The 15225-nt window shown below is 49.6% G+C and overlaps 1 protein-coding gene across 2 annotated transcripts in view; it reads left to right on the top strand.

The window, feature by feature from the left end:
• Nucleotides 1–15225, top strand: part of NUP188 (nucleoporin 188) — a 1223536-nt gene that overhangs the window by 713949 nt on the left and 494362 nt on the right. For both annotated transcript variants that reach the window (XM_085614037.1, XM_085614036.1), the window contains exons 25-27: nucleotides 2391–2497; nucleotides 2875–3081; nucleotides 3172–3341. In XM_085614037.1, the coding sequence (XP_085470163.1) occupies nucleotides 2391–2497; nucleotides 2875–3081; nucleotides 3172–3341 (484 nt within the window). The remainder of the gene's footprint in view (nucleotides 1–2390; nucleotides 2498–2874; nucleotides 3082–3171; nucleotides 3342–15225) is intronic.

The raw sequence follows: 15225 nt of genomic DNA, 5'->3' as shown, positions 1-15225 counted from the left end.
GCAAAGCATTATTGCTTGGACTCAGAGATGAGGAGGGAGGGCCACTTCGCACGCTCTGTCTTGCAAGACTTTCTGGTATAGGAAGGTGGACACCCTCCTCCGGGAGTGGGGACTGCTGTGGGAATCTATTCACAAGGTGAGGAATCCACTGGCATATGTATCCATCAGAAGAACAAGTTACTTACCTTCGGTAACGCTTTTTCTGGTGGATACAGTATCTGCCTGTGGATTCCTCACTGACCCACCCGCCTCCCCGTTGTCCACCTTTGTATACCATGAAAGAGGTCTTGTTGGAATGTTTTTTAAACTTTCTTGTACATTTGTAGGAAATGCTTTTTTTATTTAGCATTCCTTTTCTTTGTATGTTATGTATATGTGTTGGTATACTGTATACTGGGAGTTGTCGCCTGTTCGCCTCGAAGGCTCGGAAAAAATGGGTGGAACTGACGTCATCACGCCGACGTGGGCTTCTTATGGCTCCGGTGACGTCGTACGGAGTCGCGAGCGGAGCCGATACATTATGACGTTGCCCACGTCGACGTGGAGTGCTGGGAAAGAAAAGTTCTGTGGAATGCTGGCGCAGGGGATATTCACAAGGTGAGGAATCCACAGGCAGATACTGTATCCACCAGAAAAAGCGTTACCGAAGGTAAGTAACTTGTTCGTCACACATTCCAAGTTTCTAAGCCCCTCCACCTGCTGGTGCAAACTCTGCTCACCCTCTACGTGGGTCCATATTACATAAAGTGCCCCGAGGGACGCAATGGGCATTAGAACCTGCTTTGCGCACCCCCGGGGCACTTTGTTTTTACCAGCAGGGCCACAGACTCTTTGGGGCCCCTTCTGTAATACCAGTAGCACTGGTGCACATAAAGCGCCAGCTCTGTCTTCAAGGGGGTGCTCCCTCATTTGCATGGGGGCGTTCCCCATGCAAATGAGGGAATCCCTTTGCCTCTGCACCCATGCCGTATTACTGACGTGGGCACAGAGGCAAAGAAGCCCTCAGGAGGGCCACTGACAGTGTGCCACCTGAAAGTAGCCCTCTGGCGGGGGAAAAGGGGGTCCCATGGACTCTTCAGACATCCCCTTGCAGGCGGGTGCAGTCACTGAGTTCACCCGCCTGCAAGGGAATCTTTAATCCCCTTTAAAAGCACAGGCAGGTTGCTGCCCTTACAGTGAAAACACGGAATGGCTGTAAAGCAACCACTCTGTTTTTCTCCTGAATGCGCTGCCCCAAGGCAGCACGAGTTCGCGGCTGCCCTGGGGGCAGAGCATTCATCATAATAAGGCACATTCTCACTGTTTATGCCCGGCGCACCTTTTTAAAGGTGCGCCTGGCGCAGACAATGAAAATGCGCTTCACGTGTAATATGTCCCCTGGAGTGTGTCAAGAGCCTAAGACAGGCACAAGGCCATCCAGTTTGAAATTTGCCAGAATTATGGCCTGGGGACACCAGTGCTAAACAACATTACTCCTAAATCTAATGCCCAGTAACATCCAACGTCCCCAGATCCCCCCAAAAAGTCTTCAAAGATTTTTTGAAACTGGAGTAGAATATTACTTAATTTACCTACAGTTTTCCTTTTTTGGCAGTTTTTATGCATTCACATGTAACCCTCCCGCAGTCTTATGAGCACAACTTTTTCAACAACAAAAATCAACTCGATCATGGCTCACACACTTGAAGTATGTTAGCGTTGCATTATTGTGACCTGTAACATTGATTGAGCCCTCTCAGGAGCCTAAAGGGCTACGCGCGGAGTTTGGAGGATTTGTGTGTTGGACTGTAGTAAGAGATTAATGTGTGCTTTTCTTTCCCTCCTTGGCTGCTTTATAGTTTCCTGCCAGTCTGTATCTTCTTTCTTTTTTATCCCCTCTTTTGTTTCCGTCCTTTCTCCCTCTGTTCTTACCCTAACTCCACGTGGGGGATAGAATAGTTATTTGGGGCTTTATATTGTGATAAAAAATGATAGGTGTTACCTTTGTTGTGGAAGGAGGCTGTCCTGTGTGACTCATGGAATATATTTCCTGGTAAACTCCCTTTATTGCTAGAATGTTACATGACCGGTTTTGTCGCACTTTTAACTCTAATGTGCTTAGGAGTTCTGATATTTACAACATTTATCTGCAAACTCCCAGGCGGATGTCTGGGAATTAGTCTAAAAGATTGGAATCAATCAATTTTGTTGATGTTTGAGCGCTGTAGTAACAGGTATGTAACATTTTCACATGTAAAAATTATTATCTTTCAGAATATTGGGTTCTTTCATTCTCTACTACTTTGTCATGTAATTGATGTCAGCTCTCCCGTCTCTTTTGAGCCTATTCTCTATCTCCCCCTCCGCCCCATTCTCATCTCTCTTAATGCCTGGCTCTCTTTTCCCTGCAGGAGCTCATGGCAATAATCTGATTGCTGTCTTGGCCAAATATATCTACCACAAGCATGACCCTGCCCTTCCGCGTCTTGCCATCCAACTACTGAAACGTCTCGCTACGGTAGGACCATGCTTATTCACCTGTTTGAAGGGTGTCAGACTGTGTTAGCTCATAGATGTGCGGAGTATTATTGGGTGTTGGCTTGATTCACTCCCATCCAAGGAAGAAATACAGTATCTTTGTACCTTTTTCCCTGTGTTGTCTCCTGCACCAGCCACCGAGAGGCTGCTGACAGCGTGCGGTGGGATGTGCACTTTGCAAAACTGACCAGGACAGTGGTACGTCTGGATGAAATTCACCTTTTCTCTCCAGATTTCTTCAGAGCTTTTCACACAGTCCTAAGTCTCAAAGTGGGCCTATCCTCTGATGTGTGTGTGCAATGGTTGTTTGGTGCCAATCACTCATGAAGTAAATATTTTTACTTTGTTACTATACAGGTAGCCCCAATGTCTGTGTACGCCTGTCTTGGAACTGAGGCTGCTGCCATCCGCGACGCATTCCTCACCCGCATGCAAAGTCGAACAGAAGATATGCGCATTAAGGTCATGATATTGGAGTTCCTCACAGTTGCAGTGGAAACACAGCCAGGTCTAATTGAGCTCTTCCTGAACCTTGAAGTGAAAGATGCGAGCGAAGGGTCTAAGGTTAGATGGCTTGTCAGTTAGACTGTGGGTGCAACAAATCTTTTGCCAACATCTGCCACTGATTGCCTGCTGTTTTTGCTTTTTCTGCAGGAATTCACCCTGGGGGAGTGGAGTTGCTTGCAGGTGGTCCTGGAACTGATTGACTCAAAGCAGCAGGGGCACTACTGGTGTCCCCCTCTCCTGCATCGCGCTGCCATCGCTTTTCTTCATGCCCTCTGGCAGGACCGTCGGGATAGTGCCATGACTGTCCTCAGGATCAAGTGAGTCATAACTTTCTAAGGCCAATCTTGCTCTTTCAGTCGCTGTGTTGGGGCACACGAGTACACCCTTTTGCTGGAGTAAATCACAACTTAGCAGCCTTTGTGCATCATAGATCATGCAGCAATAGTAGAGGGAAACATCTGCCTGAACAAGAAACATTTTGGAGCATTTGAACTTGGTAGTGGTTATTCTTGGACTAAGTAGATAACAGCAACTCCCAAATCTCAGGTCCTGGGCAAGACTAATCTACATGGGCATCGCCGCAGTATGGGCTACAACCCAAACAGAATTGTTTTGGCTCAAGCCCTTCCTTAAATAGAGCTGCCTGTCCCACCTGCGCACAGTACCATATACAAATAATCTCTCTTTGCCTCGGGTAAGAACAGCAGAGCAGTAGTTATGTACCATCTGAAGTTTCACTCGTGAGCATTAAGAAGCGGAGGTTTGTAAATTTTAGTCTTAAATTCACTAAAGTGTCATGGATGGGTTTGGAGAGGAAGTTTGGGACTTTTCTAAGATGAAGTTTGTAAAGGCAGTATGTGGTGTGAGGCTCCTCACCTATCGCGCAATGTTTTCTTATCGAGACGTCTAGCCACAGATTCCTCTTTTGAAAATTCCCCAGTCATCAGACGGGATCTGGAAAAGTATCAACAGAATCTCTATGTGCCGGAAGGTGGCGCCTTGTGGCTCAGCACGGACGCTTTCGTACTCTGGAATTGTATTAGTCACTGTAGGAGAGTAGGGTCTGCTATCCTATGGTCACCCCAAATTTTTGCTTTTTGCTTCACTGGTTTTTGACATATTGAGGCTGTGGGCCTGCCAATCAGACCCCCAGCCTGCTGTTCTCTCTACTAAATTCACACTATGCACCCTAGGTGCATAACCCATTGGAAGTGGATCACCCTGTGAGCCCCTGTACCAGTGTACACTAGGTACCCAGGGCATTGGTGTATCTAAGGCCTACCAGGGGCTGAAGCATGTATTATGCCACCCCTGGACTGGCCTAACAAATTTGACACAACTGGCTGATCACTCAGCTGGGGTAAGTTGGTGTAACCACCTCTTACTTAGGTGTAGTATACCTAACCTTAAATGGGACACCTGGTAACCTATAAGTCACTCCTATGGCAGGCCTTAACAATCCTGAAGGCAGAGTGCTTGGTTCCATGTGAGATGGTGCTCTGGCATGAGCTGAGCCTGTCTGCAGTGGTCGGAACAACTTCCTTCTACTGTTTCCAGATATCGTCATACCATATACTCTTAAGTGCATTATGAACCTCGCGGTTAAATGCTAACTTTGGTTTGGCTTTATCAAAACATGTCGAGTAAGGTGTCATACGAATTGGAATACTAACCCCTCGCCAATTCTGGCGACGGGGTTAGCATTCCACCCTTCTAGAGGGACACGACATGTACAGTACCTGAAACCCGGGTAAAATCAGACATAGCCTCAGCTCCACAAAATGGATGCTGCCACCACAGACACAAGTCTGCCCTCCTGCTGCTGGGAGTCCTTCCAGCTTGGGAGGTTTGGACAAAGGGTTTCCTGCCAGGGGAGGTGCGTGCACCACCCCAGACAGGATTTTGTGTATTGGTCAGGTAGGGCTTGAAAGAAACCAGACATGCCTGAGGCTCACAAGGAGCCTCGGTGCATATGCCAGTTCAAACCGGTCCTGGGGCACACCAGTCCCGGGCCTGGGGCGAGCTGGACAAGGTGGGCCCAGGAAGGGTGGGCCCTTCCTGGGCCCACCCTTAGGGAGGGACCTAGCAGGTAGTCCGGCCCCTAGAATCCGCTTAAAGGTAGGAGCTGTGTCCTAAGACTTCAGACATCCTGGAATCAACTTGAAACTAAGAAGAAGACGGGAACTTCGACGCTCTGCCGCACAGAGGACTGAAGCCAATCTCCCCTGTGGTCAGGGAGTGACCACCTTGCTAACGCAAGCACCATCCAGCGAATCAACGTCTGCTTTGCCGCCGCCTCCCGCCGGAGCCCGAGCCCAGAGACTGACAAGACCTGGACCTCCAGACCTCTCACCGCCCGATCCACAGTCCCTGAAAAGATGAGACCCGTGGAGGCACCGAGACACGTGGAGCCAGCCATCTTGAAACGACCACGACAAGCTGACAAGTGCAACAACCGAGGCTCCCTCCAAGTTGTGCTTTGGGATCTGAGAAGCCCAACATCCGAGCAGCATCTGCACCAAGGGTGAGCCCTCCAACATCTCCACGATCTGCGTGGGGCCCTTCTGCATTTTGCCACTCGACGCGCCTAACCGGTTGCTGGCCCGCTGGCTAGTGGCCATCTTGGCGACGAACTTCACGAAATACACCGCTGGTCTGGTTGCTCCAGACTGGCCCTTGCTCCCCTCCAAAGGAGCAGTCCCTCTGACCTTGCTGGTCAGAACCATCCGCTTATTTCATTTCCTACAACAATTGCTTTTGCCAAGGTTTGTTTGCTTCGATCAAGTCGCCGACACCGCCGACAGCGAGAGCCTGCGTGGGACAGCTCGTGAACCGACTCCTGGACGTCGTCGACCTTCAGGGACCACGTGGCTGCAGAGACAAGCTACACCTTTCTTCCTGTTTGCACCCGACATCGCCTGGTACCCACCTGGTGCCACGCTGGTCACTGGCTAGTGACCGTGAACACTGTCCCCTCTGCTTACAGGTCTTCAACATCTCCGATCCACTCTTGGATCCACCGCATCTCTTCCGGACCAGCCGCCTGCAGCATCTTTATCCACAGGCTCCATTGAACAGATAGAAGAAACCCGACGCACTTCGACGCCTATGCACCCGCTTCCTGTGGGTGAGGTAAAGCTGGCACTCCGGTGCCCAAGTGTAGAGAATCATCTCTAGTGTCTGTGTTTCCCATCTTAAGTTCCTAGTCCATCCGGAAGATCCTCTTTGCAGTAACTTTGTACTTTTTACGCACCCATTGAAACCTATGGGAGCCCGCGTGTGACTATTTGCTCTGCACACGCAACCCGTGGACCTCCTGGTCACTAACTGAAGTTAGCTCCTTGTAGGCCCAGCGATTCTAGAGGCCCTAGGCCTTTCCCCTTTTCTGTTCGTGGTACTTATACCACTATTTTAGTATATGGTTTGAGTGGCCACCAGGGCCTATCCATATAACGTGCAACTTCTGTGTATTCTACTGTAATCTTGTTTGACGATTTGTGCTCCTGTGCTCATAAAGAGACTAGGGGTTACTTTGAGAAATAAATACATATATATTTTGAATATATATCTGTGTGGTGTCCTTTCATTGGTATAAAAGGGGGTTACTTTTGGTAAAACAGCTTGCTTAACACGTTTCACGAGTTTAGCCTCAAAGACTGCTTAGCCTACGCTATCACTAGGGCAGCTAGTCCAAAAAGGTTGACTTAAAACCACACCATAAGGGTTGCTTGGCATGGTACAAGGTGGTCACTTTAACTAGTGAACATCATATACCAGGCCAACTTCTCACATTGGTGAGCAGCGGTTGGATTTGAGCTTGCTGTGTTTTACCATTGTAATCTCTTGGTTACCAATTGAAAGATCACATAGGTACCTGTAGGTACATATAAAACAAGATTAGATATACTTAAGTTCTACTGAACTTAGTTGTTGTAGAGCAAAGGGAGTAGCACACCCTGACTACAACTACTAGATAGGTTTAGTAGGTAAACCCAAGTGTAGGTAAATTGCAACACGTCCACCCACACTTAAGAGCAATGGCTGGGGCAGAGGGGTCCACTGTACCCATCTCTGTTGAGAGTGACCCCAAGAGGGCACCATCCATCTTTGCTACCCTAAATCAGAATGAGCTCAGGCATTTGGCAACTCTTAGAGGCCTTAAACAGCCCAAGAACCCTACCTCTGCTGAGCTCAGAGAACTCTTACAGAATGATGAAAATCAGAAAGAGCTCGAGAAAGCTTCCCAGTTAGCCCCCTTAGGGACAGGAACAGGAGGCCCCCCTTCTGAAGATGCCACTGAGGTACCCCCTTCCAATAGCCATCCCTTAGATGAACACCATACTACAGAGGAGGAAAGTGATGGGGATACAGATGTGAGTGAGGATGAAGGGAGAACTAGCCCAGTGCCAAGTGTTATACTTGGCCCAGCTAAACTAAGGCTATTGGGGACTGACAGTGGGTTCACCCCATTGGATCTCCCCAGTGGACTTAACACAGGGCTTGGGAGGCAAAGGAATCGCTCAGGTGAATCCAATGCTTCTCATGGCTCTAGAGGCTCTCAAGGTCACTCCAGGAAAAGGATGACCACCCCTCAGAGGAGGGAACATGAGGCCAGAATGCAGGAAGCCCAGCTGAGGATCAGGAAGCAGGAGCTAGAGGTAGCCCTGATGGAAGAAAAACTGAACAAGGCTAGGCAACCTAGAGAGAGTGGGTCTATACCCACTGGTGGCAGCATTGTCCCTAAGGACAAAGATAGGGTCTTTGATAATAGGAACCTGTCTAAGGTTGTGCCCCCCTACAAAAGTGGGGATGATATCCACAAATGGATAACTGCTCTTGAGAGAGCCTGCAAAGTACAGCAGGTTCCTGAAGACCAGTGGGCAGCAATCCTCTGGCTCTCCTTTGAAGGAAGAGGCAGAGACAGACTCCTCACTGTTAGAGAAGAGGATGTCAGAAACTACAGAGTCCTGAAGAGTGTCCTAGTTGATGGGTTAGGCTTAACCACTGAACAGTACAGGTTAATGTTCAGAGACACCCAAAAGACACAGACTCAGGACTGGTCTGAATACATTGAATGTGCCACTAAGGCTTTGGAGGGTTGGTTGCTGGGAAGTAAGGTATCTGATTTTACAGGATTGTATAATTTGATGATGAGAGAACAGATTTTAAATAACTGTCAAAACCAGCAACTGCATCAACACTTGGTTGACTCTGATCTGACCTCTCCCCAAGAATTGGGAAAGAAGGCAGACAAATGGGTCAGAACCAGGGTTAAGCAAAAGAACCAGAACCAGGGCCAAGGGGGTGATCAGAAGAAAACAGATCAAAAGTGTGGAGATCAGAAATCTAAAGACCAGAAGTCTTCAACGGGGCCCCACACTACTGCTAAGGAGGGTGGGTCCCAACAGTCCAAAAAGAAGAAAGAAGGTCAAAAGAAACCCTGGTGCAATCATTGCAAAGATACAACTCACTGGACTAGTGATTGCAAAAAGGGTGGAGCCCCCAACACTGTTGCCTCTAAGGCACCTGCTCCCAGTACTACTGTTAGCAGTGTTGGTCCCCAGACAAAGGGTGTAGTGGGAATCACTATGGGAACTGAAGGAGATTCTGACTTAGACAGAACCCTGACACAGGCAGTCCTGATCTGCGATGGGGACATTGATTTGTCCCTGACTGTGAGCCCCAGTAACCTGGGCAAGTACAGACAGACCCCTTTAATTAATGAACAAGTGGCTCAAGCCTACAGGGACACATGTGTCAGTGTCACTATGGTGACACCAGGCTTTGTGGACCCTGGACAGTACATACCAGGTGAGAACTACCTGGTGACCAATGCCAGAAATGCCACTACTTCACATAGTGTGGCAGTTGTTAACTTCTCGTGGGGAGGGGTAACTGGCCTCAAAAGGGTTGTGGTTAGTGCAGACCTCCCAGTAGAATGTTTGTTGGGCAATGACCTAGAGAGTTCTCTATGGTCTGAAGTGGAGTACAGGACACATGCAGAGATGTTAGGTATATCACCACATGTCCTTGCTGTGACCAGGTCACAGGCCAAAAAGTGCCTTACTGAACCACAGGTCTTGGATCCTGGAACAATGGACCAAGCACCTACCAAGAAGAAGAACAGGAGGGTCAAGGCTGTGCCTTCCCCCCTGCCTCAGAGTGATGATCAACCTTCCCAGGAAGCTGATCTAGAGAACCCTGAAGGAACTGTCCCTGAAGAGCTTGAACCTGATCAGGTTGAGTTTCTGGGGACAGGGGGACCTTCAAGGGCTGACTTGAGGCAGGCTCAGTTATCCTGTCCCTCTCTTGAACCCCTCAGACAGCTGGCTGCTGCTGAGGCTGCTGGGAATGCTCAAGGTACCCATAAAGTGTATTGGGATGAAGGGCTCCTTTATTCAGAGGCTAGAGACCCCAAGCCTGGTGCAACCAGGAGGTTGGTTATACCTCTGCAATTTAGGGGCTTCCTTCTTACCTTGGCCCATGATATTCCTTTAGCAGGACACTTAGGCTAGAACAAGACTTGGGACAGGCTTGTCCCTCACTTTCACTGGCCTCATATGAATGAAGATACAAAGGAGTTTTGTCGCTCCTGTGTGACCTGCCAAGCCAGTGGCAAATCAGGTGGCACAACAAAGGCCCCCCTAATACCACTACCTGTGGTGGGGGTCCCCTTTGAAAGAGTGGGAATAGATATAGTGGGTCCCATGGATCCTCCCACTGCATCTGGGCACAGATTTATACTGGTGGTAGTGGATCATGCCACCAGGTATCCAGAGGCAATTCCCCTTAGGACCACTACAGCTCCTGTTGTGGCCAGGGCCCTGCTGGGAGTATTCTCCAGAGTGGGTTTTCCTAAGGAGGTAGTATCTGACAGAGGTACCAACTTTATGTCAGGATACTTGACAGCTATGTGGAAGGAATGTGGTGTCAACTACAAGTTCACCACCCCTTATCACCCACAATGCAATGGGCTTGTTGAGAGATTCAACAAGACCCTGAAGGGTATGATCAAAGGATTACCTGAAAAGCTCAGGCGAAGATGGGACATCCTTCTACCCTGCCTTCTGTTTGCTTACAGAGAGGTCCCACAAAAGGGGGTTGGCTACAGCCCCTTTGAATTGTTGTTTGGGCACCCTGCAAGAGGCCCGCTGTGTTTAGTGAAGGAAGGATGGGAGTTACCTCTCAAAAAGCCTAAGCAAGACATAGTGGACTATGTACTTGGTCTCCGCTCCAGGATGGCTGAGTATATGGAGAAGGCATCCAAAAACCTTGAGGCAAGCCAGGCCTTACAGAAAGCTTGGCATGACCAAAAGGCTGTCTTGGTTGAGTTTCAGCCAGGACAGAAGGTATGGGTGTTGGAGCCAGTGGCCCCAGCAGCACTCCAAGACAAGTGGTCTGGACACCATACAATCCTGGAAAAGAAGGGAGAGGTCACCTACTTGGTGGACCTAGGAACTCCCAGGAGTCCCCACAGGGTACTCCATGTTAACAGGTTAAAAGCATATGTTGACAGGGCAGACATGGGCTTGCTCATGGCTACAGATGAGGGACAGGAGGAAGAGAGTGACCCTCTCCCAGACCTGTTGTCTCAAAACCCTGAAGATGGCTCAGTTGAAGGAGTGACCCTTGGAGGCAACCTCACTGCCCATCAGCAGACAGAATGTAGACAAGTTCTACAATCATTTCAACATCTGTTTTCCCTAATACCTAGCCAAACTGACTGGTGTACCCATGTTGTGGACACTGGTGACAGTCTGCCTGTAAAGAACAAGCTCTACAGACAACCTGACCACGTCAGGGACTGTATAAAGGCTGAGGTACATAAAATGCTGGAATTAGGTGTCATTGAACCCTCAGAGAGCCCCTGGGCTAGCCCAGTGGTTCTGGTCCCCAAACCTCACACCAAAGATGGCAAGAGAGAGATGAGGTTCTGTGTGGACTACAGGGGTCTCAATGCTGTCACCAGGACAGATGCACACCCTATTCCAAGGGCAGATGAGCTCATAGACAAACTAGCTTCTGCTAAGTTTTTGAGCACATTTGACTTGACAGCTGGCTATTGGCAAATCAGATTAGCTGAGGAGTCCAAGGCCAAAACAGCATTCTCAACCCCAGGTGGGCATTATCAGTTTGTGGTGATGCCCTTTGGTCTGAAGAATGCACCTGCCACCTTCCAAAGGCTGGTGAACCAAGTCCTTACTGGGTTGGATGACTTTTGTGCAGCATATCTTGATGACATTGCTGTCTTTAGCTCCACCTGGGAGGATTACCTGATCCACCTGAAGAAGGCTCTTGAGGCTCTGCAAAGGGCAGGCCTCACTATCAAGGCTACTAAGTGCCAGATAGGGCAGAGTAAGGTTGTGTATTTGGGCCACCTTGTAGGTGGAGGCCAAGTTCAACCACTGGAGAGTAAGATACAATCCATAAAGGACTGGTCCCCTCCAACCACCCAGACTCGAGTTCGAGCTTTCTTGGGCTTGACTGGGTACTACAGGAAGTTTGTTAAGAACTATGGGTCCATTGTGACTCCTCTTAATGATCTGACATCCAAGAAGATGCCCAAAAAGGTTCAGTGGACAGTAAGCTGTCAAAAGGCATTTGATGACCTGAAGGAAGCCATGTGCTCTGCACCTATCCTGAAAAGTCCTGACTACTCCAAAGAGTTTATTGTCCAAACAGATGCTTCTGAGTTGGGTGTGGGAGCTGTGCTGTCACAACTTAATGTAGATGGTCAAGACCAACCCATTGCTTTTATTAGCAGAAGGTTGACCCCCAGAGAGAAGAATTGGTCAGCTATTGAGAGGGAGGCCTTTGCTGTGGTGTGGGCCCTGAAGAAGCTGAGGCCATACTTGTTTGGCACTCACTTCAAGATTCAGACCGACCATAAGCCCCTCTTGTGGCTAAATCAGATGAAGGGTGAAAACCCCAAACTGCTTAGGTGGTCCATTTCCCTACAGGGGATGGACTTTACAGTGGAGCACCGGCCAGGTACTGACCATGGGAATGCAGATGGTCTCTCCAGGTACTTCCACTTAGGACATGAAGACGAGACTGGTCAAGGCTAGTTTAATGTCCCTGCGTTTGGGGGGGGGGGGGGTTGTGTAGGAGAGTAGGGTCTGCTATCCTATGGTCACCCCAAATTTTTGCTTTTTGCTTCACTGGTTTTTGACATATTGAGGCTGTGGGCCTGCCAATCAGACCCCCAGCCTGCTGTTCTCTCTACTAAATTCACACTATGCACCCTAGGTGCATAACCCATTGGAAGTGGATCACCCTGTGAGCCCCTGTACCAGTGTACACTAGGTACCCAGGGCATTGGTGTATCTAAGGCCTACCAGGGGCTGAAGCATGTATTATGCCACCCCTGGACTGGCCTAACAAATTTGACACAACTGGCTGATCACTCAGCTGGGGTAAGTTGGTGTAACCACCTCTTACTTAGGTGTAGTATACCTATACCTAACCTTAAATGGGACACCTGGTAACCTATAAGTCACTCCTATGGCAGGCCTTAACAATCCTGAAGGCAGAGTGCTTGGTTCCATGTGAGATGGTGCTCTGGCATGAGCTGAGCCTGTCTGCAGTGGTCGGAACAACTTCCTTCTACTGTTTCCAGATATCGTCATACCATATACTCTTAAGTGCATTATGAACCTCGCGGTTAAATGCTAACTTTGGTTTGGCTTTATCAAAACATGTCGAGTAAGGTGTCATACGAATTGGAATACTAACCCCTCGCCAATTCTGGCGACGGGGTTAGCATTCCACCCTTCTAGAGGGACACGACATGTACAGTACCTGAAACCCGGGTAAAATCAGACATAGCCTCAGCTCCACAAAATGGATGCTGCCACCACAGACACAAGTCTGCCCTCCTGCTGCTGGGAGTCCTTCCAGCTTGGGAGGTTTGGACAAAGGGTTTCCTGCCAGGGGAGGTGCGTGCACCACCCCAGACAGGATTTTGTGTATTGGTCAGGTAGGTCTTGAAAGAAACCAGACATGCCTGAGGCTCACAAGGAGCCTCGGTGCATATGCCAGTTCAAACCGGTCCTGGGGCACACCAGTCCCGGGCCTGGGGCGAGCTGGACAAAGGATTGGGGGTGTAACCACCCCCCTTCCTGGGCCCACCCTTAGGGAGTGACCTAGCAGGTAGTCCGGCTCCTAGAATCCGCTTAAAGGTAGGAGCTGTGTCCTAAGACTTCAGACATCCTGGAATCAACTTGAAACTAAGAAGAAGACGGGAACTTCGACGCTCTGCCGCACAGAGGACTGAAGCCAATCTCCCCTGTGGTCAGGGAGTGACCACCTTGCTAACGCAAGCACCATCCAGCGAATCAACGTCTGCTTTGCCGCCACCTCCCGCCGGAGCCCGAGCCCAGAGACTGACAAGACCTGGACCTCCAGACCTCTCACCGCCCGATCCACAGTCCCTGAAAAGAGGAGACCCGTGGAGGCACCGAGACATGTGGAGCCAGCCATCTTGAAACGACTACGACAAGCTGACAAGTGCAACAACCGAGGCTCCCTCCAAGTTGTGCTTTGGGATCTGAGAAGCCCAACATCCGAGCAGCATCTGCACCAAAGGTGAGCCCTCCAGCATCTCCACGATCTGCGTGGGGCCCTTCTGCATTTTGCCACTCGACACGCCTAACCGGTTGCTGGCCCGCTGGCTAGTGGCCATCTTGGCGACGAACTTCACGAAATACACCGCTGGTCTGGTTGCTCCAGACTGGCCCTTGCTCCCCTCCAAAGGAGCAGTCACTCTGACCTTGCTGGTCAGAACCATCAGCTTATTTCATTTCCTACAACAATTGCTTTTGCCAAGGTTTGTTTGCTTCGATCAAGTCGCCGACACCGCCGACAGCGAGAGCCTGCGTGGGACAGCTCGTGAACCGACTCCTGGACGTCGTCGACCTTCAGGGACCACGTGGCTGCAGAGGCAAGCTACACCTTTCTTCCTGTTTGCACCCGACATCGCCTGGTACCCACCTGGTGCCACGCTGGTCACTGGCTAGTGACCGTGAACACTGTCCCATCTGCTTACAGGTCTTCAACATCTCCGATCCACTCTTGGATCCACCGCATCTCTTCCGGACCGGCCGCCTGCAGCATCTTTATCCACAGGCTCCATTGAACAGATAGAAGAAACCCGACGCACTTCGACGCCTATGCACCCGCTTCCTGTGGGTGAGGTAAAGCTGGCACTCCGGTGCCCAAGTGTAGAGAATCATCTCTAGTGTCTGTGTTTCCCATCTTAAGTTCCTAGTCCATCCGGAAGATCCTCTTTGCAGTAACTTTGTACTTTTTACGCACCCATTGAAACCTATGGGAGCCCGCGTGTGACTATTTGCTCTGCACACGCAACCCGTGGACCTCCTGGTCACTAACTGAAGTTTGCTCCTTGTAGGCCCAGCGATTCTAGAGGCCCTAGGCCTTTCCCCTTTTCTGTTCGTGGTACTTATACCACTATTTTGGTATATGGTTTGAGTGGCCACCAGGGCCTATCCATATAACGTGCAACTTCTGTGTATTCTACTGTAATCTTGTTTGACGATTTGTGCTCCTGTGCTCATAAAGAGACTACGGGTTACTTTGAGAAATAAATACATATATATTTTGAATATATATCTGTGTGGTGTCCTTTCATTGGTATAAAAGGGGGTTACTTTTGGTAAAACAGCTTGCTTAACACTTTTCACGAGTTTAGCCTCAAAGACTGCTTAGCCTACGCTACCACTAGGGCAGCTAGTCCAAAAAGGTTGACTTACAACCACACCATAAGGGTTGCTTGGCATGGTACAAGGTGGTCACTTTAACTAGTGAACATCATATACCAGGCCAACTTCTCACAGTCACTTGTTAAAGTAACAGACACTTGTTAAAGCGCAACATTCACCTGGCCGATATCTTGGCTTCTGATGGATACATCTGCCAGTGGATTCCTCACCTTGTGAATATCCCCTGCGCCAGCAACATTCGGAAACTTTTGTAGCAGTCCACGCCGATGCGGTCGAAGGCGACGTCACAGAGACACGGCTCCGCTCGCGACTCCGCTGACGTCACCGGCTCCATAAGAAGACCCCATCGGCGTGATGACGTCAGTTCCCTTTTTTCCGCGCCGACGACGCCAACGGATTTCGGGAATCGTTACTGGTAGCTGTTCTGGTTACTTTGTATGTTTTCTGGGTTTCTCTGTCT

The sequence above is a fragment of the Triturus cristatus genome, chromosome 1_2, assembly GCF_964204655.1.
Source record: "Triturus cristatus chromosome 1_2, aTriCri1.1, whole genome shotgun sequence".
Lineage (NCBI taxonomy): Eukaryota > Metazoa > Chordata > Amphibia > Caudata > Salamandridae > Triturus > Triturus cristatus.
Note: the sequence above shows the minus strand (reverse complement) of the source record. Positions and strands in the feature narration are given on the sequence as shown.